At 39.1% G+C, this 15,774-nt stretch overlaps 1 protein-coding gene across 2 annotated transcripts; it reads right to left on the bottom strand.

Moving 5' to 3' along the window:
* Positions 1-600: 600 nt before the first annotated feature.
* LOC124138485 (methyltransferase-like protein 22) lies at positions 601-15,360 on the bottom strand. Of its 2 annotated transcripts, XM_046505158.2 has the most exons (10): positions 15,179-15,360; positions 14,930-15,019; positions 14,307-14,393; positions 12,470-12,510; positions 11,332-11,476; positions 10,358-10,492; positions 8,323-8,403; positions 3,434-3,533; positions 2,457-2,625; positions 601-739 (listed from the first exon to the last, which is right to left on the bottom strand). In XM_046505158.2, the coding sequence occupies exons 1-10, from the start codon at positions 15,270-15,272 to the stop codon at positions 704-706; spliced, it is 978 nt and encodes a 325-aa protein (XP_046361114.2). In that variant the 5' UTR covers positions 15,273-15,360; the 3' UTR covers positions 601-703. The 2 variants fall into 2 exon arrangements, with proteins under 2 accessions (XP_046361114.2, XP_046361122.2); XM_046505166.2 differs by lacking the exons at positions 14,307-14,393; positions 14,930-15,019.
* Between the last annotated feature and the right edge of the window lie 414 nt (positions 15,361-15,774).

Below are 15,774 nucleotides of genomic sequence, written 5' to 3'. Positions count from 1 at the left end.
ACACTTTCCCTGCATCCTTGAGGTGAGCTGGTACTAACATCCTGGCTGCATGTCTCCTGGCCAGAAAATCCCAGAACACTTTCCCTGCTTCCTTGAGGTGAGCTGGTACTAACATCCTGGCTATATGTCTCCTGGCCAGTGAATCCCAGAACACTTTCCCTGCTTCCTTGAGGTGAGCTAGTACTAACATCCTGGCTATATGTCTCCTGGCCAGTGAATCCCAGAACACTTTCCCTGCTTCCTTGAGGTGAGCTGGTACTAACATCCTGGCTGCATGTCTCCTGGCCAGTGAATCCCAGAACACATTCCCTGCATCCTTGAGGTGAGCTGGTACTAACATCCTGGCTACATGTCTCCTGGCCAGTGAATCACAGAACACTTTCGCTGCATCCTTGAGGTGAGCTGGTCCTAACATCCTGGCTTCATGTCTGCTGAAACCAGCAGTATGAGTCGTTGTGCTCCCATTGATGATAGTGAGTCAGCAAGCTGGGCTGAATAGTAATTTAATTTTAAAAAAGTAACAGAGAAAAGCTCCAAAAGCCCATAGAGAACATTAGTACCTTTGTCACCTTTGTGAGACCATCAACACCTTTTGAAATCATGGGTATGGTTCTGACAGGGCCATTCTTGGATGCGAACCTATTAGTGGATCCTGACGTGGAGACATCTCTGCACAGTGACTTGCCCCACACTGCTGTAAGATTCAGTCAGACAAACTGGATGTTATTTGCCATAGCTCCTGAAAATCAGGGAGGGTCACATATATACAATGTATCATGAGCAGCTTCATATTCAACTGGAAAACAAAGTAATTATCCCACACCCTTTTAATTACGCTTGTTAATTAACACCACACTAATATAACAGCAGCCTGATGAGAGTCTGGACCAGACAATCCAACGATTGATATTACAAGCAAGGTCCTACTCTGTCAGGGTACAATGTCACAGAAACAAGTCACTGAGTCTGGACACAGAAACCATTAGTTGCCCTTTACAACAAGGTCACTCGGAACTCTCACAGGGTTGTATGTCAGGGATAGCTTATGTCTTATACTCCAGAAACAAATCCTACCTTCATATGACTAAATTGATGCCTTGCTTTGCTAATAGAAGCAAAATAATTTCTGACCAGCAAAAGGTACCAGTTCAGAAAATGCTAGGTGCATATACAAAGTTTCAATATTTAGAAATATTTAAAAACACTGGAAAGCAAAAAAGTGACAGTAAGTATGGTTTTACGCCGCTTTTAGCAATATTCCAGCAATATCATGGCGGGGGACACCAAAAATGGGATTCACACATTGTACCCATGTGGAATAGGAAATAAAACCAGTGAAGCACATTCCTATTGTGTATACAAAGTTTCCAGAAGAAATACATCTTCCCGAGGCAAAGGAGTTAAATGACTATAAAAGTCCAGTTTCCACCCTTGCCGAACTAGGCTGGTATTATGGAGTTATGTTTGTCTGGACTAACGAGTCTATGCATAGTCCAATTAAAATCGCGCACCGAAATCAAAATCCGGTTCGTAAACTGTCGTGCAGATTTCGATCGATTGCAGGGTTTGCAAAGCATGTGCATCCCCAATTCGTAGTCAGCAGATATTTTCCAAATCCTTTCATGTTTTTAATCAAGGTGCTCACATGATTTGATGCATTTCGCGATGTAAGACCCGTTTTATCACAAAATAGATCTTGATTATCGATCAGATCGTCCTGACTGGGCGCCACCATTTTGTGTGAAGCAAACGCAAGTGAAACGAGAGGTGGAATCTGATTGGTCCATAGGAGAGGCTTAGAAGGGACATAATTGGTAATAGTCACTGGTGGCACTACGATCGAGCCCAGTAATTCCAGCCTAGTTCAGCAAGGATGGAAACTGGACATTTAAAGTCAGATAACTCCCTTGCCTTTGGAAGATGGAAGAAATATTGAACAGTTTATGAGTTATGCTCCAGAAACGAAATGTTTGGGCAGGCATCAATAATGATATTGATTATTGACTAAACGTTGGGGTTAGGGTTGGGACAAGTCCAAATTCCAGTCCAGTACCCACCCCTACCCAAGTACCCGCTGTAGGTTTCCATAGATAGGTACAAAATGTCTGATTGGGAATAGTTTGACCTTAACCCTTGAAAAAATGTATTCAGATGTACACTTGTAAATGATCTGGTCATGCTTACACTAGTTGACAGAAGTTTTATCTTTATTCAAACATGTAAAAGTCAGAAAGAAATGTGAACATTAGTGATTTGTAGCGTAACCATAGAGTTCTAGATAGTTTTTGTCATTAAACAATATATCACGTGACTAACCACGGGTCCGGGTAGTCCTGTGGGTACCTGGGTCCTACTCAGTACCCACCCGACCCGGGTACCCATGTACCCAAGTACCCGAGTTACCCGTCCCAGCCCTAGTTGGGGTGATAGTTGATACTGTTAATTTGAATGCTCACTAGATGTTTGTGTCGGTCATATGTGAAGTACTGGGGAAAGTCACAAGGGACCTGACAGCAATGGAATGTGACACCATCAAGAGACAGAGCCAACAGTTCCTCCATCTTCTCCTGGAAATGTTCGTACGCAGGACTGACAACATCCAGGTCCGCTAGACTGAACACCAGTCTGCAATCAGGTGGAACAGTAATTCATGATAACCCAATTACTAAAACATACAACTGTTTGATGCATAAGTATGAAAACTTGTGCCATGGATATATAGTCAACAGCTTCAAATGTCAACAAAAACAGCAAAAGCACTGACAATCAAACATGTTTGCACAAATACTGAGGAATATATCAAAACTAACATTAAGGCTAAAGAAATACTAGTCTTGGTTCTCACGCACTGCCCGCATCATCATAAAGTTCCCCGCATGTTTCGTTTTTATTTCCATTTTAAAAAATCAAAATAAAAAAAAATCCTTAAATATTCCAAGTCAAATGGTAGTCAAACACTGTATTTCCAGTATTTTACTCATCAAGGAATACATTTATGTAGGGAGGCCCTTTCCCAGGTTGCTTGCGCTGGCCCGCAGTATATTTTCAAAAACCATTGCCTGAGAACCAATTCTTTTATTTTTTTAAAGCCTAAATTAAGATCTCTTCCAGGGATGAGAATTTTCCATGAATTTCGTCCTTCAAGAGTCACTTTTGTGATGCATGTCATTACAATATACACATAAACTAAGTATTTAGTGCACCAAACCACGGCTAACCTTAAATTACAACAAAAAACATCCTCATCCCAGATCATCAAAAGAAGAAACATACATGCAAAATTCTGTTTTGTCAGATTTTTACAGACCCCAAAATGTATTTTTTAGTGATGGACAGACTTTAAAAAATGAAACAAACATGACATATGCCTTTCTTCATCTAGGGCTACAGCATTGCAGTAGGGGCTGGGCAGTCTACACAAACAATACCATACCTCTTCTCCAGGGTCATGTAGAGAGTCTTTGCCGGTGGTCTGGACATCAGTTGTTTTACCGTAGAAAAGAAAGCGTCAGTCAAGTCTGGATCATAGATTACTGAAGAAGAAAAAGAGTGATTAATAACAGAAAAATGTTAATTCTTTACATGATCATAAAAGAACATTACATTAGTACTATAGATATTTAGATCATGTTAAAACAGAGATAATCTATGGATAACAATGTCTTTATTTACTATAAAGGTGACGTTTCGGTATAGATCCTTATGCCGTTGTCAAGCATGTTGTATGCAATTGTTGTTGCTGTTAATCCTCCACCTAACATATATCTTCTGTACCATGTTCATTACTCAGCCTTGCTGGACAGCGCTATAAAGATCTATAACGAAACGTCGCCTTTACAATAAATAAAGAAGTGGTTGTCCATAAATTATTTCTACCTTGTCATCTGTGAACTTCTAAGTACAGGCCTCAAAGTCTAAATTTTTACCAAGTAACCATATGGCTACAAGTATTTTTTTTCAGGTAGCCAGTGGTAAAATCAAGAAGTCAAGCCAATATTGTAGGTAGCCAAAAGCATTTGAAATTATCTTTTATCAAATAACTATTATATGTACAAGTCATACCACTGGTCTTGGAATTGTATATTAGTGGAAACTGTACTTGAGTTTTGTTATTTGTGACTCGAACAATGATGCAATTTATGTTACTAGATTATACAGGTATATCCTTGCTTATCCAATAAACTATCAACTAAAATAAAATACTAATTACATTGATATTTATGTATTTCAGTTCATTGTTGACTTTAGGAGGAATTATTTGCAAGTACAATCAGTAGCAGACATGTGTATTTTTGTGTCTAAGTTCTATTGCTACACATATGTAGTTGCCACAAGATATTTTTGAAGGTAGACATTTGGCTACCTCTGAATTTTAGACAGTAGGCAAATTGAAATTTAGGTCTCATTGGCCACCGTTTTAGTCACAACTTTGAGGCCTGAAGTAAGCCTATCAAACAATTTAAGATCATGTGATCTGAAAACAGAACATAGAAGGCAGGCGTTGTTCCTGCAACTTGTGAAGTTCATTTGTTGATGAAAATTCTTCCCCCTGAGATGAACATTCATGCGCCTTTATGACACCTTTCCACAACAAGAAACACCAGCCATCAACCAGCATAAGTGTATTAAAGCTTACATCTATCACTCCATGGTGAGTAATGGCCTCTTGTACTCATCCGATTTACAAGTATTTTGCAAGATGTCTAGTTTATATCAGAGGAACACCACCGAAGTCATGAGTGAGTGAGTAAGTGAGTATGGTTTTAAGCCACTTTTAGCAATATTCCATCAATATCACTCCGGGGGACACCACAAATGGGCTTCACACATTGTACCCATGTCAGGAATCGAACCAAGTCTTCGGCATGACGAACGAACACTTTAACCACTGGGCCACCTGACCGCCCGTCTAAATACAAACATGTGATATGACTTACACTGGTTATATGTAAGGTGTTTGGAAAACAAGGCACACCCACACCCAGTGTTATAAGGCAAAACTAATCCCAGAGACACTTAGGCTAAAAAAAATAATAGTCTGCTGCTTCTTGCATCTGTCAAACATATAATGTAATACCTCCCACATGAAATGTGCTGCTTCTTGCATCTGTCAAACATATAATGTAATACCTCCCACATGAAATCTGCTGCCAATCAGTGTAAACAACCATTTTAAAACAATCTCATTAAAATCAGATCTGAGTTCTCGCTAACGCTAAACAAAGATCTGAGGACATCCCATTATGGGTCACGTCAGACCGACCTTTTGATAGTCTTGGTCCCAAGGCACTGCCCACATCATCATAAATTCCGCCGTATGTTTTGTTTTTATTTCCATTTAATTTTTTTTTTTTTAAATCCTTAATTATTCCAAGTCCAATGGTAGTCAAATACTGTATTCCAGTATTTTACTCATCAAAGAATACATGTATGTATGGAGGCCCTCTCCCAGGTTGATTGCTCACAATTGTATATTTGGTTACACAACTGTACCAATTGCGGACACTAAGCACTGAGCAAGCACGTAACAAGGGCCATAACTCCGTGAAAAATTAATTTTAGACACCAAATTTTGAGCACATTTTGACCATCACCAGTAATATCAGTGTCTTAAGTTTCCTTTCTCTAACTTAAATAGTTCTTGAGAAAATTTGTCCCATTTGAGAAGCGGCCAGCCAGACAAATGGACGAACAACTCTTATCCCCTATATCCCCCGCTACAAATCATGGCAGGGGACAAAAATCCTACATCATGTACACCGTGTCAGTATAATGGTGATGAACAAGAAGCAAACCTTGAAAATTCCTAACATTTGCTTGTTTGTCATTTTACACCGTGCACATCAATATTCTGCATATATGACTAAAGCCTGTAAACTGTCTTCCCCAGACAAACCAGTGATTGATATTATGAGCAACGTTGTAACAGTAAGAATAATGACTAGCCCCCTGTGCCTGACAAGATCATCCTATATGTAAATTCTCAGGCTATTACAGCATGAAATTAAGACTAAGAGACGCGGAAAACTGAGAAAAGGTTCTGCACTTCCATGAGAACAATGTGCCAGAGAACAAATACAATCCATGAATGTGGCTTTGAACTCGTTCAGCACCCATGTTTTTCTCCTGTCTCTCCCAGACTTCCATCTGTTTTCAAACAAAAGATAGCTGAATCCCAAACCCATCTTGACTTCAACAATGACGTCATAGCAACTGTGGGGAACATATTGGACAGCCAAGAGAAGGACTTCTATGAAACTGGGTAAATATACCTCCGACATCATTGGCCAAAGTGTATCAATGTGGAAGAGGATTATGGTGGCTATAAATCATTCAGTTGTCTTTCGAGACTGGCCATTTATTACAGAGGTTTATTTTGAAGTGCTAATGTACGGAAAATAATGATCATCCCCTTATGCTTGTCATATTGTTGGCTGACCTTCATCATGTCCTTTTACACACACACGCACGCACGCACGCACGCACGCACGCACGCACGCACGCACGCACGCACGCACGCACGCACACACACACACACAAACAAAGACAGGCACACAGGCACACACGCACACACACACACATTAAATATGTCCATGTTAGATTCAGAACTTATCAATCAACCCTTGTACCTTGGATTCCTAATTAAGCGACCTCGGCAGGCAAATTAGAAAAAAACAGAATCTTTATTATGTTCAAAATTGGAATTTATTCAAGTTTAGCACAGTATTTTAACATTGTTTCAATGCAGTAACGTAAAACTTAGCGTTGAAGTCTCTTGCTCTGTATTGATCCTTTTAGACATGACATACAAGACTCCTTTACAAAGCCATATTAACGTTAGTTATTACCCACAGGGTTACAAGTAAATGAGTTAATCATTATCGTATGTGCACTCGTGGACACCAGTGTATTTTTGTCATGTCATCAGGATAACATTGTCGTTACCATTCACATCTTACTGTGACCTAAGGCTGGAATGCCGTCACACTAGAAACAACTTCATAACTGAAGATTGTTGATGTCATTTGACAATTGTAGTTTTCCAAGATGGCGGTCATTATCAGTGCATGTATCTAAGGAAGCTCAAAAGGATTAAGAAATATTGCATGCTCTTGCTCGGGAAATACAATAATGGTGAGGCTTGTTTCGGAAAATCAGTATGATACACATGATGTATTATAATCTCTATTTATGACTACATTACTATAAAACAGGGAATATTTAATGACATTTGCTGCAGATTTGGGGCCCATTATCTGAGCAGGTCCCTGTGAGCCAAAATTAACCAGACACCATACATTAGTACATGGCCTCTGAATAGACAGACCCCTTGAAGATCAGGGCCCCGTTCCACAAAGTGATCTTAGCGCTAAGTCGATCGTAACTCCCATTCTTTAACACTGACTTACTACAGTCGCAGCGCTAAGATCGCTTTGTGGAACGGGGCCCTGGGTAAGAACTGGTCTTCAGCAACCCATTCTTGTCATAAGAGGGCGACTCATGGGATCGGGGAGTCAGACATGCTGACTTGTTTGATGGATATCATAGTATCTCAGTTGTGTAGATCAATGCTCATGATGTCAATCACTGGATTGTCTGGTCCAGACTCAATTATTTACAGACTGCCATCATTATAGCGGGAATATTGCTGGGTGTTGCGTTAAACACCACACAAACAAACGAATACACGAAGACAATGACTCAATTTCAACACATGACACTAGTTACAGTTACATAGAGGTCTGGAATTTGTCATCATTCTGTGGAGTATGGTTGGTCCATCATGGTGCAAGTTGGCACCGGCAATCATGTGGTGTGGAAGCATATATCAATATATATTTCATTTGCACTTATTTTTAAGGCATTATTATGACCAGTAATTATATTCGATTGAACACTAAACATTTTTATTTCAATCATCAACACCACAATGATGTCGCTAGTTTGTGCCAAATAGATTTAGACCAAGCTCCATTGTTTATGTGTTGTTTGTTGTTCAACGCCGCACTCAGCAATATTCCAGCTATATGACGGCGTTCTGTAAATAATTGAGTCTTGACCTGACAATCCAGTGATGGACATGAGCACCGATCCACGCAATTTGGATACGATGACAAGCATCAAACAAGTCAGCGAGCCTGACCTCCTGAACCCGTTAGTCACCTCTTACGACAAGCATAGTCACCATTTACAACAAGTATGAGTTGCTGAAGACCTATTCTACCCCGGATCTTCATGGGTGGGAATATTGGTAAATGTGTTGTAAAACCATACTCACTCACTTTAAGACATGAGTGAATGTACACGCTGGACCTCACTCACCTTCAGCTGCCAGGATGAGGCTGACACCGTCCAGCAATGTGTGGTCATCTTCTGTCATCTGAAATCTGCTGCTTCTTGCATCTGTCAAACATATAATGTAATACCTCCCACATGAAATCTGCTGCTTCTTGCATCTGTCAAACATATAATGTAATACCTCCCACATGAAATCTGCTGCCAATCAGTGTAAACAACCATTTTAAAACAATCTCATTAAAATCAGATCTGAGTTCTCGCTGACGCTAAACAAAGATCTGAGGACATCCCATTACGGGTCACGTCAGACCGACCTTTTGCGAAATTTGACCGACCAGTGGAATGACTGACATGAAGTTGACATTAGCCAATCAGAAGGCTGCTTTCTCGTGCTTTACGGCACTAATTTCAAATTGGCAACTATGCTTCGAAACATATTTTGACAAATACTCGATTAATAATTTGAAACCTGAACAAAAGAACATTCAGCAAATCAATGGTAATATTTGTTTAGTACCAGTAATTACATTACTGATGAACGTTCTGCAAATATTGAGTGAGTTTGGTTTTACGCTGATTTTAGCAGTATTTCACTTACATGTCGGTGTGTCAGCTTGATGTGGGAGGAAAGCCTAAAGTGAAGCAGTCTTAAACGTGTACACTTTGGTTTAACCCATGAGAGAGTGAGTGAGTTAAGATTTAATGCCACATCGGCAATATTTCAGCCATATCATGACGAGATAAAGTTAAACATTGATAACATTGTATTGTACAAAACCTATCTCCGAAGGACAGTACAGTAACTAGACTATCACAGATTTTAGGTAAAACTAGTTGGAGAACATGTAAAATAATAAACTATCATTCAACAACACAATATAAAAATGGGCTATAGATCACCAGCAACCACGGGGACCATGGGGACTTACGATACTTCTGCTACCTAAACGCTACACGGTTCCCCAGCAGGATTTACACCATCCCTTCTGCTGCTAGCGATTATATGCAAATTTAGCCATTATTAATGATGACAAAATTGCTGCAATTAAAACTGGGTAGGTATAACATTCTTTGAAAAACATGGTCTTACAATACCCTCTCAGGGGGACAATAATTTTACACAACTTCAACCCCTTTCAGGGGCACAACCATAAACAATCTCAGTTAATAATAATATCCAGATGAGCCCAGGTGCATCGGTTTGGTTCTGACTAATCCCTAAACATAACCAGGGTGGATCTGTAGTTCAGACCCATGATCATAGGATTCTGGTATGAATAAGGGACTTAACTCTGCAGAGATAATTGGCAATTTTGATAATTTGGTTACCTGTGCCCCCCATATTTGCCAATAAGAAAAGCTCAGATGAGCAAGGAAGTCCTTTAAATATTAGAAGTAAGGTTTTCTTTGTGAAGCCTTATAATATTAATCATGTCCATTAAGTGTCATCTTTGCGAGGCAAGAGAGTTAATTGATTACAAAAGACCAGTTTCCACCCTTGCTGAACTACGCTGGAATTTCGCGGCTTGATCATAGCAACACCAGTGGCTATTGACCAATCACATTCGACCTCTCATATCACTTGCATTTGCTTCAAACAAAATTGCGGCCCCTAGTCAAGACGATCTGATTGATAATCAAGATCTATATTGTAATTAAACGGGTCTTACCCCGCGAAGTGCTTCAAATGATTTGAGCACCTTGATTCAAAATATGACAAGATTTGAAAAATATCTGTCAACGCCCAGTTGACAGTACACATGATTTGCAAATCCTGCAGTCAAACAAAATCTGCACGTTGAAATCTATGTTGTTTACTAACCAGACATCTAGTTCGTTGCACGATTTTGATTGGACTATGCATAGACTCGTTAGTCCAGCCAAAATGTAACTTCAGAATTCCAGGCTTGTTTGGCAAGGGTGGAAACTGGACTCAAAAGATGGTCATGTTTATCCTGCAATCATCAATGACATCTGAACCTATAATACACACAATGATAAATTTCAGACTACAAGATAAGAGAGTTATTTGGAGATTTATATTCTGATAATGTCTTACCTGAATAGCTGTCTTTGGGTCCACAAAACTTGAGCCAGTTAAGTTCCTTAACTAGGAATGTGCAGTCTTCACCCAGCAGTGGTTTGTTCAAGGCAATGTTACTTTCTGATGTTCTCAAAATCATTTCACCAACATCTATGAAAATAGCATCAAAGTTAAACACATAATTTTAAAACTGTTGAAGCCGATGATTGAAAAAATAAATTTGGAATCATAAAGAAACAGTTTTATAATGCTTCCATATCATTATGGTAACAAAGATCAATTATGAGTTGGTGAAGTTGGTGCAAAAGATATGTAAAAAAAGTTCTTTTTTTAACATTACCTACAGCACTGAAGCTGAGTGCCAATCATGATGCCTTAGACAACCTTGAATTTTCTTACAACCAATATCATTCACACGACCGCCTCCACTTCAATAAAAAGGAGTGCAAAGTGCAAAGGTTTTACATTGCATAGGCCAGAGTCAGGGTTACTGGAGTTCACAGGTTTTGAACCCTCACAAGAATGAGACCTCTCTTTGAAGGACCTTTTCTTTGACAGACAAAGCAATGGGTCTTTTGGCTTTGATTTGTTGATAAAAAAATGCAACTGCACTGCAAAGCAGCATATTTATTCATAGAAGGAGAACCTAGTGTATACAAATTTGTGAAATACAGATGATGCAACTTTAGGTTGGTTGGTTGGTTGGTTTGTTGTTTAACGCCGCACCCAGCAATATTCCAGCTATATGGCGGCTGTCTTTAAAATAATCGAATGTGGAGCAGACAATCCAGTGATTGATATCATGAGCATCAATCCATGCAATTGGGATCGATGGCATGCATCAACCAAGTCAGCGAGCCTGACCACCTTTTTACGACAAGCATAATCACCTTTTACGGCAAGCATGGGTTGCTGAAGACCTATTCTACCCAGGAATCTTTGCAACTTTAGGAGAAACTAGATAATGCAACACCAGAAAGATAAACTACCTGTGACCAGTACAGACTCTGCAAACAGTCCTGCCACTATACTTGTCAGACCAACACCTGCCCCAAGATCAACGACCCTGGAGGCCTTGAACTTTGTGTGAAGGTGAAGGACAAAGTCACACAGCAGGAGACAACCCTGCCAAACCTAAATAAATTGAAAATCAAAGTCATGGCAATATGTGTTTCTCAATAAACAGGATCAAGCATTACATCTGCACCTGCCACCTTGTTCTAATTATTTTCAGAAAAAAACATAGCCTTCAATATCCAGTACATCATATCTCCACTCTATATGATATATAGCCTTGAATATCCAGTATATCACAGCTCCATTCTATATGATATATAGCCTTGAATATCCAGTATATCACACCTCCATTCTATAAGATATATAGCCTAGAATATCCAGTATATCACAGCTCCATTCTATTTGGATATATAGCCTTGAATATCCAGTATATCACAGCTCCATTCTATATGATATATAGCCTTGAATATCCAGTATATCACACCTCCATTCTATATGATATATAGCCTAGAATATCCAGTATATCACAGCTCCATTCTATATGATATATAGTTTTGAATATCCAGTACATCATAGCTCCACTCTATATGATATATAGCCTTGAATATCCAGTATATCACAGCTCCATTCTATATGATATATAGCCTTGAATACCCAGTACATCATAGCTCCACTCTATATGATATATAGCCTTGACCCATTTTCCATATCATAATAGAATGGAGATTTCATACAATGGATAATCGTTGATGCTTGCATCTTCCCAAGGCAAGGGAGTTAACTGATTATAAAAGTCCAGTTTCCACCCTAGCTAAACTAGGCTGGAATTATGGAGTTACATTTTGGCTGGACTAATGAGTCTGTGCATAGTCCAATCAAAACCACGTAATGAAATTGACATCCAATTTATAAACTGCAGTGCAGATTGTAGGATTTCCAGCCTAGTTCGGCAAGGGTGGAAACTGGACTTTTAAAGTCAGTTAACTCCCTTGCCTCAGGAAGATGGGATGCTTGGGATGGAAACCACATTTTCAAAACAATTGCAGCGAATTGAACCTTGACCTTTCCTGACAAGAAACACACAAGATCTACCTAATGGCCTTCACCTACTTGAAGTCCAACATCATCCAGCTTGGTCTCCATCATGTGTTCTGAAACAGTAAAAACACATTGGTATGCGATGCAAACCATCAAACCATAGTGTGTAAGTGAATTAGGGCTGGGACGAGTCCAAATTTACTACCCGGGTACCCGACCCCCTATTACCCGACCCTACCCCGGCACCCACTGCAAGTCTCAAGAGATAGGTACAAAATGTCTGATTGGTAATTGTTTTACTGCAGCCCTGGCTCAAACTACTTAGGTACATGTATCAAACAATCAGATCATGCCTTCACTGAAGTTGACTGAAGCTTTATGTTTACTCAAACATACACAAGTCAAAAGGAATGTGTGCATCATCAGAAAGAAATGCGACCATTAGCGACTTATAGAGGAACCAGTGAGCTATAGTGAGTTTTTGTCATTAAACAATATATCACGTGACTAACCACGGGTCTGGGTAGTCCTGTGGGTACCCAGGTCCAACTCAGGACCCACCTGACCGAGTACCCATGTTACCCGTCCCAGCCCTAACATGAATGAATATTTTGAACATTCTTCCTCCAATGATTCTGACGATCTTGTTCCAAATGAATATTTATTTAATGAGAACCTATTCAGATTGGATTGAACATAATTTTCAGAAATGTTGTTCCAAAAATATTAAGCTTTTATTATAACCTCGCACTTTCATAAACAGTAAACGTACATTAAACATAAAATATCTCTATTATTTTGAAACATAAATTTATTTTCATCAATACTCTCTGCAACCTTGACAACTAAATATTGTTTCTGAAACCTGCAGTGCTAAATATCCCCTTGCATCAGATTTAGCCAAAAACAGCAACAAGTGCAAATATGTAAAAATAAAGAGACTTATGCCCCTTCTATATCCGTTCTATTGACCAATCATATTCCACCTCTCATCATGCTCATATCACTTGTATTTGCTTCAAACAAAATGGTGGCGCCCAGTGAAGATGATCTGATTGACAATCAAGATCTATATTGTAATAAAATGGGTTTAACTTCGCGAAGTACATCAAATCACGCGACCACCTTGACGAAAAACATGTAAAGATCTGGAAAATATCTGTTGACACAAAGTTGAAGGTACACATGCTTTGCAAATCCTGCAATCAACCGAAATCTGCACGGCAGTTTACAAACCTGATGTCGATTTCGTTACGAGATATTGATTGGACTATGCATAGACTCGTTCATCCAGCAAAAATAACTCCATAATTCCAGCCCAGTTCAGCAAGGGTGGAAACTGGACTTAAAACTATAAATCATACATGGCAAATCCAAGTAACGAAAGAGACTGGCCTTAATGTGGCATCACACAGAGAATATGAGGCACTTGATTGAAGAAATCTTCCCCGTGGTAAATGTTCTCTTTGGGTGAGTGCAAATTTCCTATCTTTTACAGTAGCCTATATATAAATTACCATTATAGGGGCAAATGCTAAAAAAGGCTATCTCCCTGCATCACAGAATCTCAATAAAACAATTGAAAGTTCTGTTTTTATAGGATAGAAGTACAAAGTATCTGTAAAAGACTGCAGAAAGTATTCTGTTCTTGAATGTTTCCATGCAAACGAAAATAATTACTCTGGGGCACTGAACGCTATTAATCAGTGTAAGTAGTGTTATACCAATAATGAAATATTATATGGAAAAAGAAGTGAACTGCTACTGCTCAACAAGAGCTGTTCATGTTGTATTTAAATTCGAGAGTTCCATTAGTATCATGAAGAAGCATAAACAAATAAGAGGAATATTACAAGATTTATTTTGGAAACCAAGCTTAAAATTGTAAACTGTGCTTCAAGTCATTTACCAATTGTGATAACCAATTTGTTTTCCGTAACTGGTTTTCGAGTAACCACAACATCACCATCTTCATCAAATAAAAGTTCTCCATCATCTGAAGTTTAAACATGTTAAAGGTAAAAGCATTGTTATACACATGCAAATGTGAAAAACGCAATAAGCTCAAATATATAATTAAATTTTTTTCAAGATACCCAAAATAAGAATGAATATTCCAATGCATGGTCTCTCTTAATTCACACTTGAGATGAACAGATGCATCAACCAAGTCAACAAGCCTGACCACCCGATCCCGTTAGTCGCATCTTACGACAACCATAGTTGCCTTTTACAGTAAGCATGGGTTGCTGAAGACTTATTTTAACCCAGATTTTCACGGGTCTATTACCATAGTTAATCTGTTATGATATATATATATATATATATATAAACATATATGACATAATGACATAATATGGAAGAATCAGGTGATCCTTAACCTTTTTTAGTAGTGTGTGTAATATTAATTTCTAGGTTCCTTTAATTTGTCTGAATTCTTTTCATTTTAAAAAGAAATATATTAAACTTCATTCTTTCTTGTCCTACTTTTAGAATCTGGTTTCAGAGAACAATCTGAACAATTTTACATGCCATCTGGATTTGAGGTGTCTTTCTCGGAGGAGATGCCTGGAGACAACTCTCTTTGAACATCTGGCGGAAGGCTGAAGTTAAATCTGGTCACTGAAAGTTAAAACAATTCTGCATAGTAACATGAAGTTCAACAACGTTACTTGACTGCCGGTTTTATTCCAACACAGTTATTCGATTGCACAAACAAGTGATTCTAACCCATGTTTAGCAAATAGTTTCCCATCAAAACAACATAAAAGATAATATTACCCGTGTTCACACTCTCGTCAGTATCGGGGAGTGTTTCGTGAGGTGTGAACACGTGAACATCAGACAGAACCTTGTCTGAAACATCTCTTTCCATTAGTGGAGCTGGAGAAGTAATTGAGAGTAACTTCCCCTTAGAAAAGCTTGCGCAAGCTCCTTCCCAGCGCGTGACACCTTCGTTACACTCTCGGTAACAGAGTACAGAGAGCTCCGCTATCGCTGTGAGGAGCTTGAAGCTGGCGTTTGCGCCAGCCTGGTTCCCTGGGTATGCTGCGCTGGCGCTACACTGAGCGCCAGCGCAGCATACCCATAAGCTGGGCCCCGTCTCCAATATCACACTATAGGAGCCGGTACAGGCCAATGAGACGATGGCTGTGAGCGCCTTCGAAATATTAAACATACACTATGTTATGTAATTTTTCATTGGTCGCTATTTTTAGACGCAGCGCTACCCTTCTACAAAAGCCTCCACTGAGAAACGTCACAAACTACTTTAAGTCATTTTGTTAGAATCTAACTTAGATGTGCCACCATCGGGTGCAGGAAAGACCTTCAAACTTTAAATTGTAATTAATTGTAGGAAATTAAATTTCCAAAAT

Source organism: Haliotis rufescens, unplaced genomic scaffold, assembly GCF_023055435.1.
Source record: "Haliotis rufescens isolate VD_foot unplaced genomic scaffold, xgHalRufe1.0.p SCAF_40, whole genome shotgun sequence".
Lineage (NCBI taxonomy): Eukaryota > Metazoa > Mollusca > Gastropoda > Lepetellida > Haliotidae > Haliotis > Haliotis rufescens.
The sequence above is the reverse complement of the archived record's forward strand: the minus strand, read 5'-3'. Positions and strand labels throughout refer to the sequence as shown.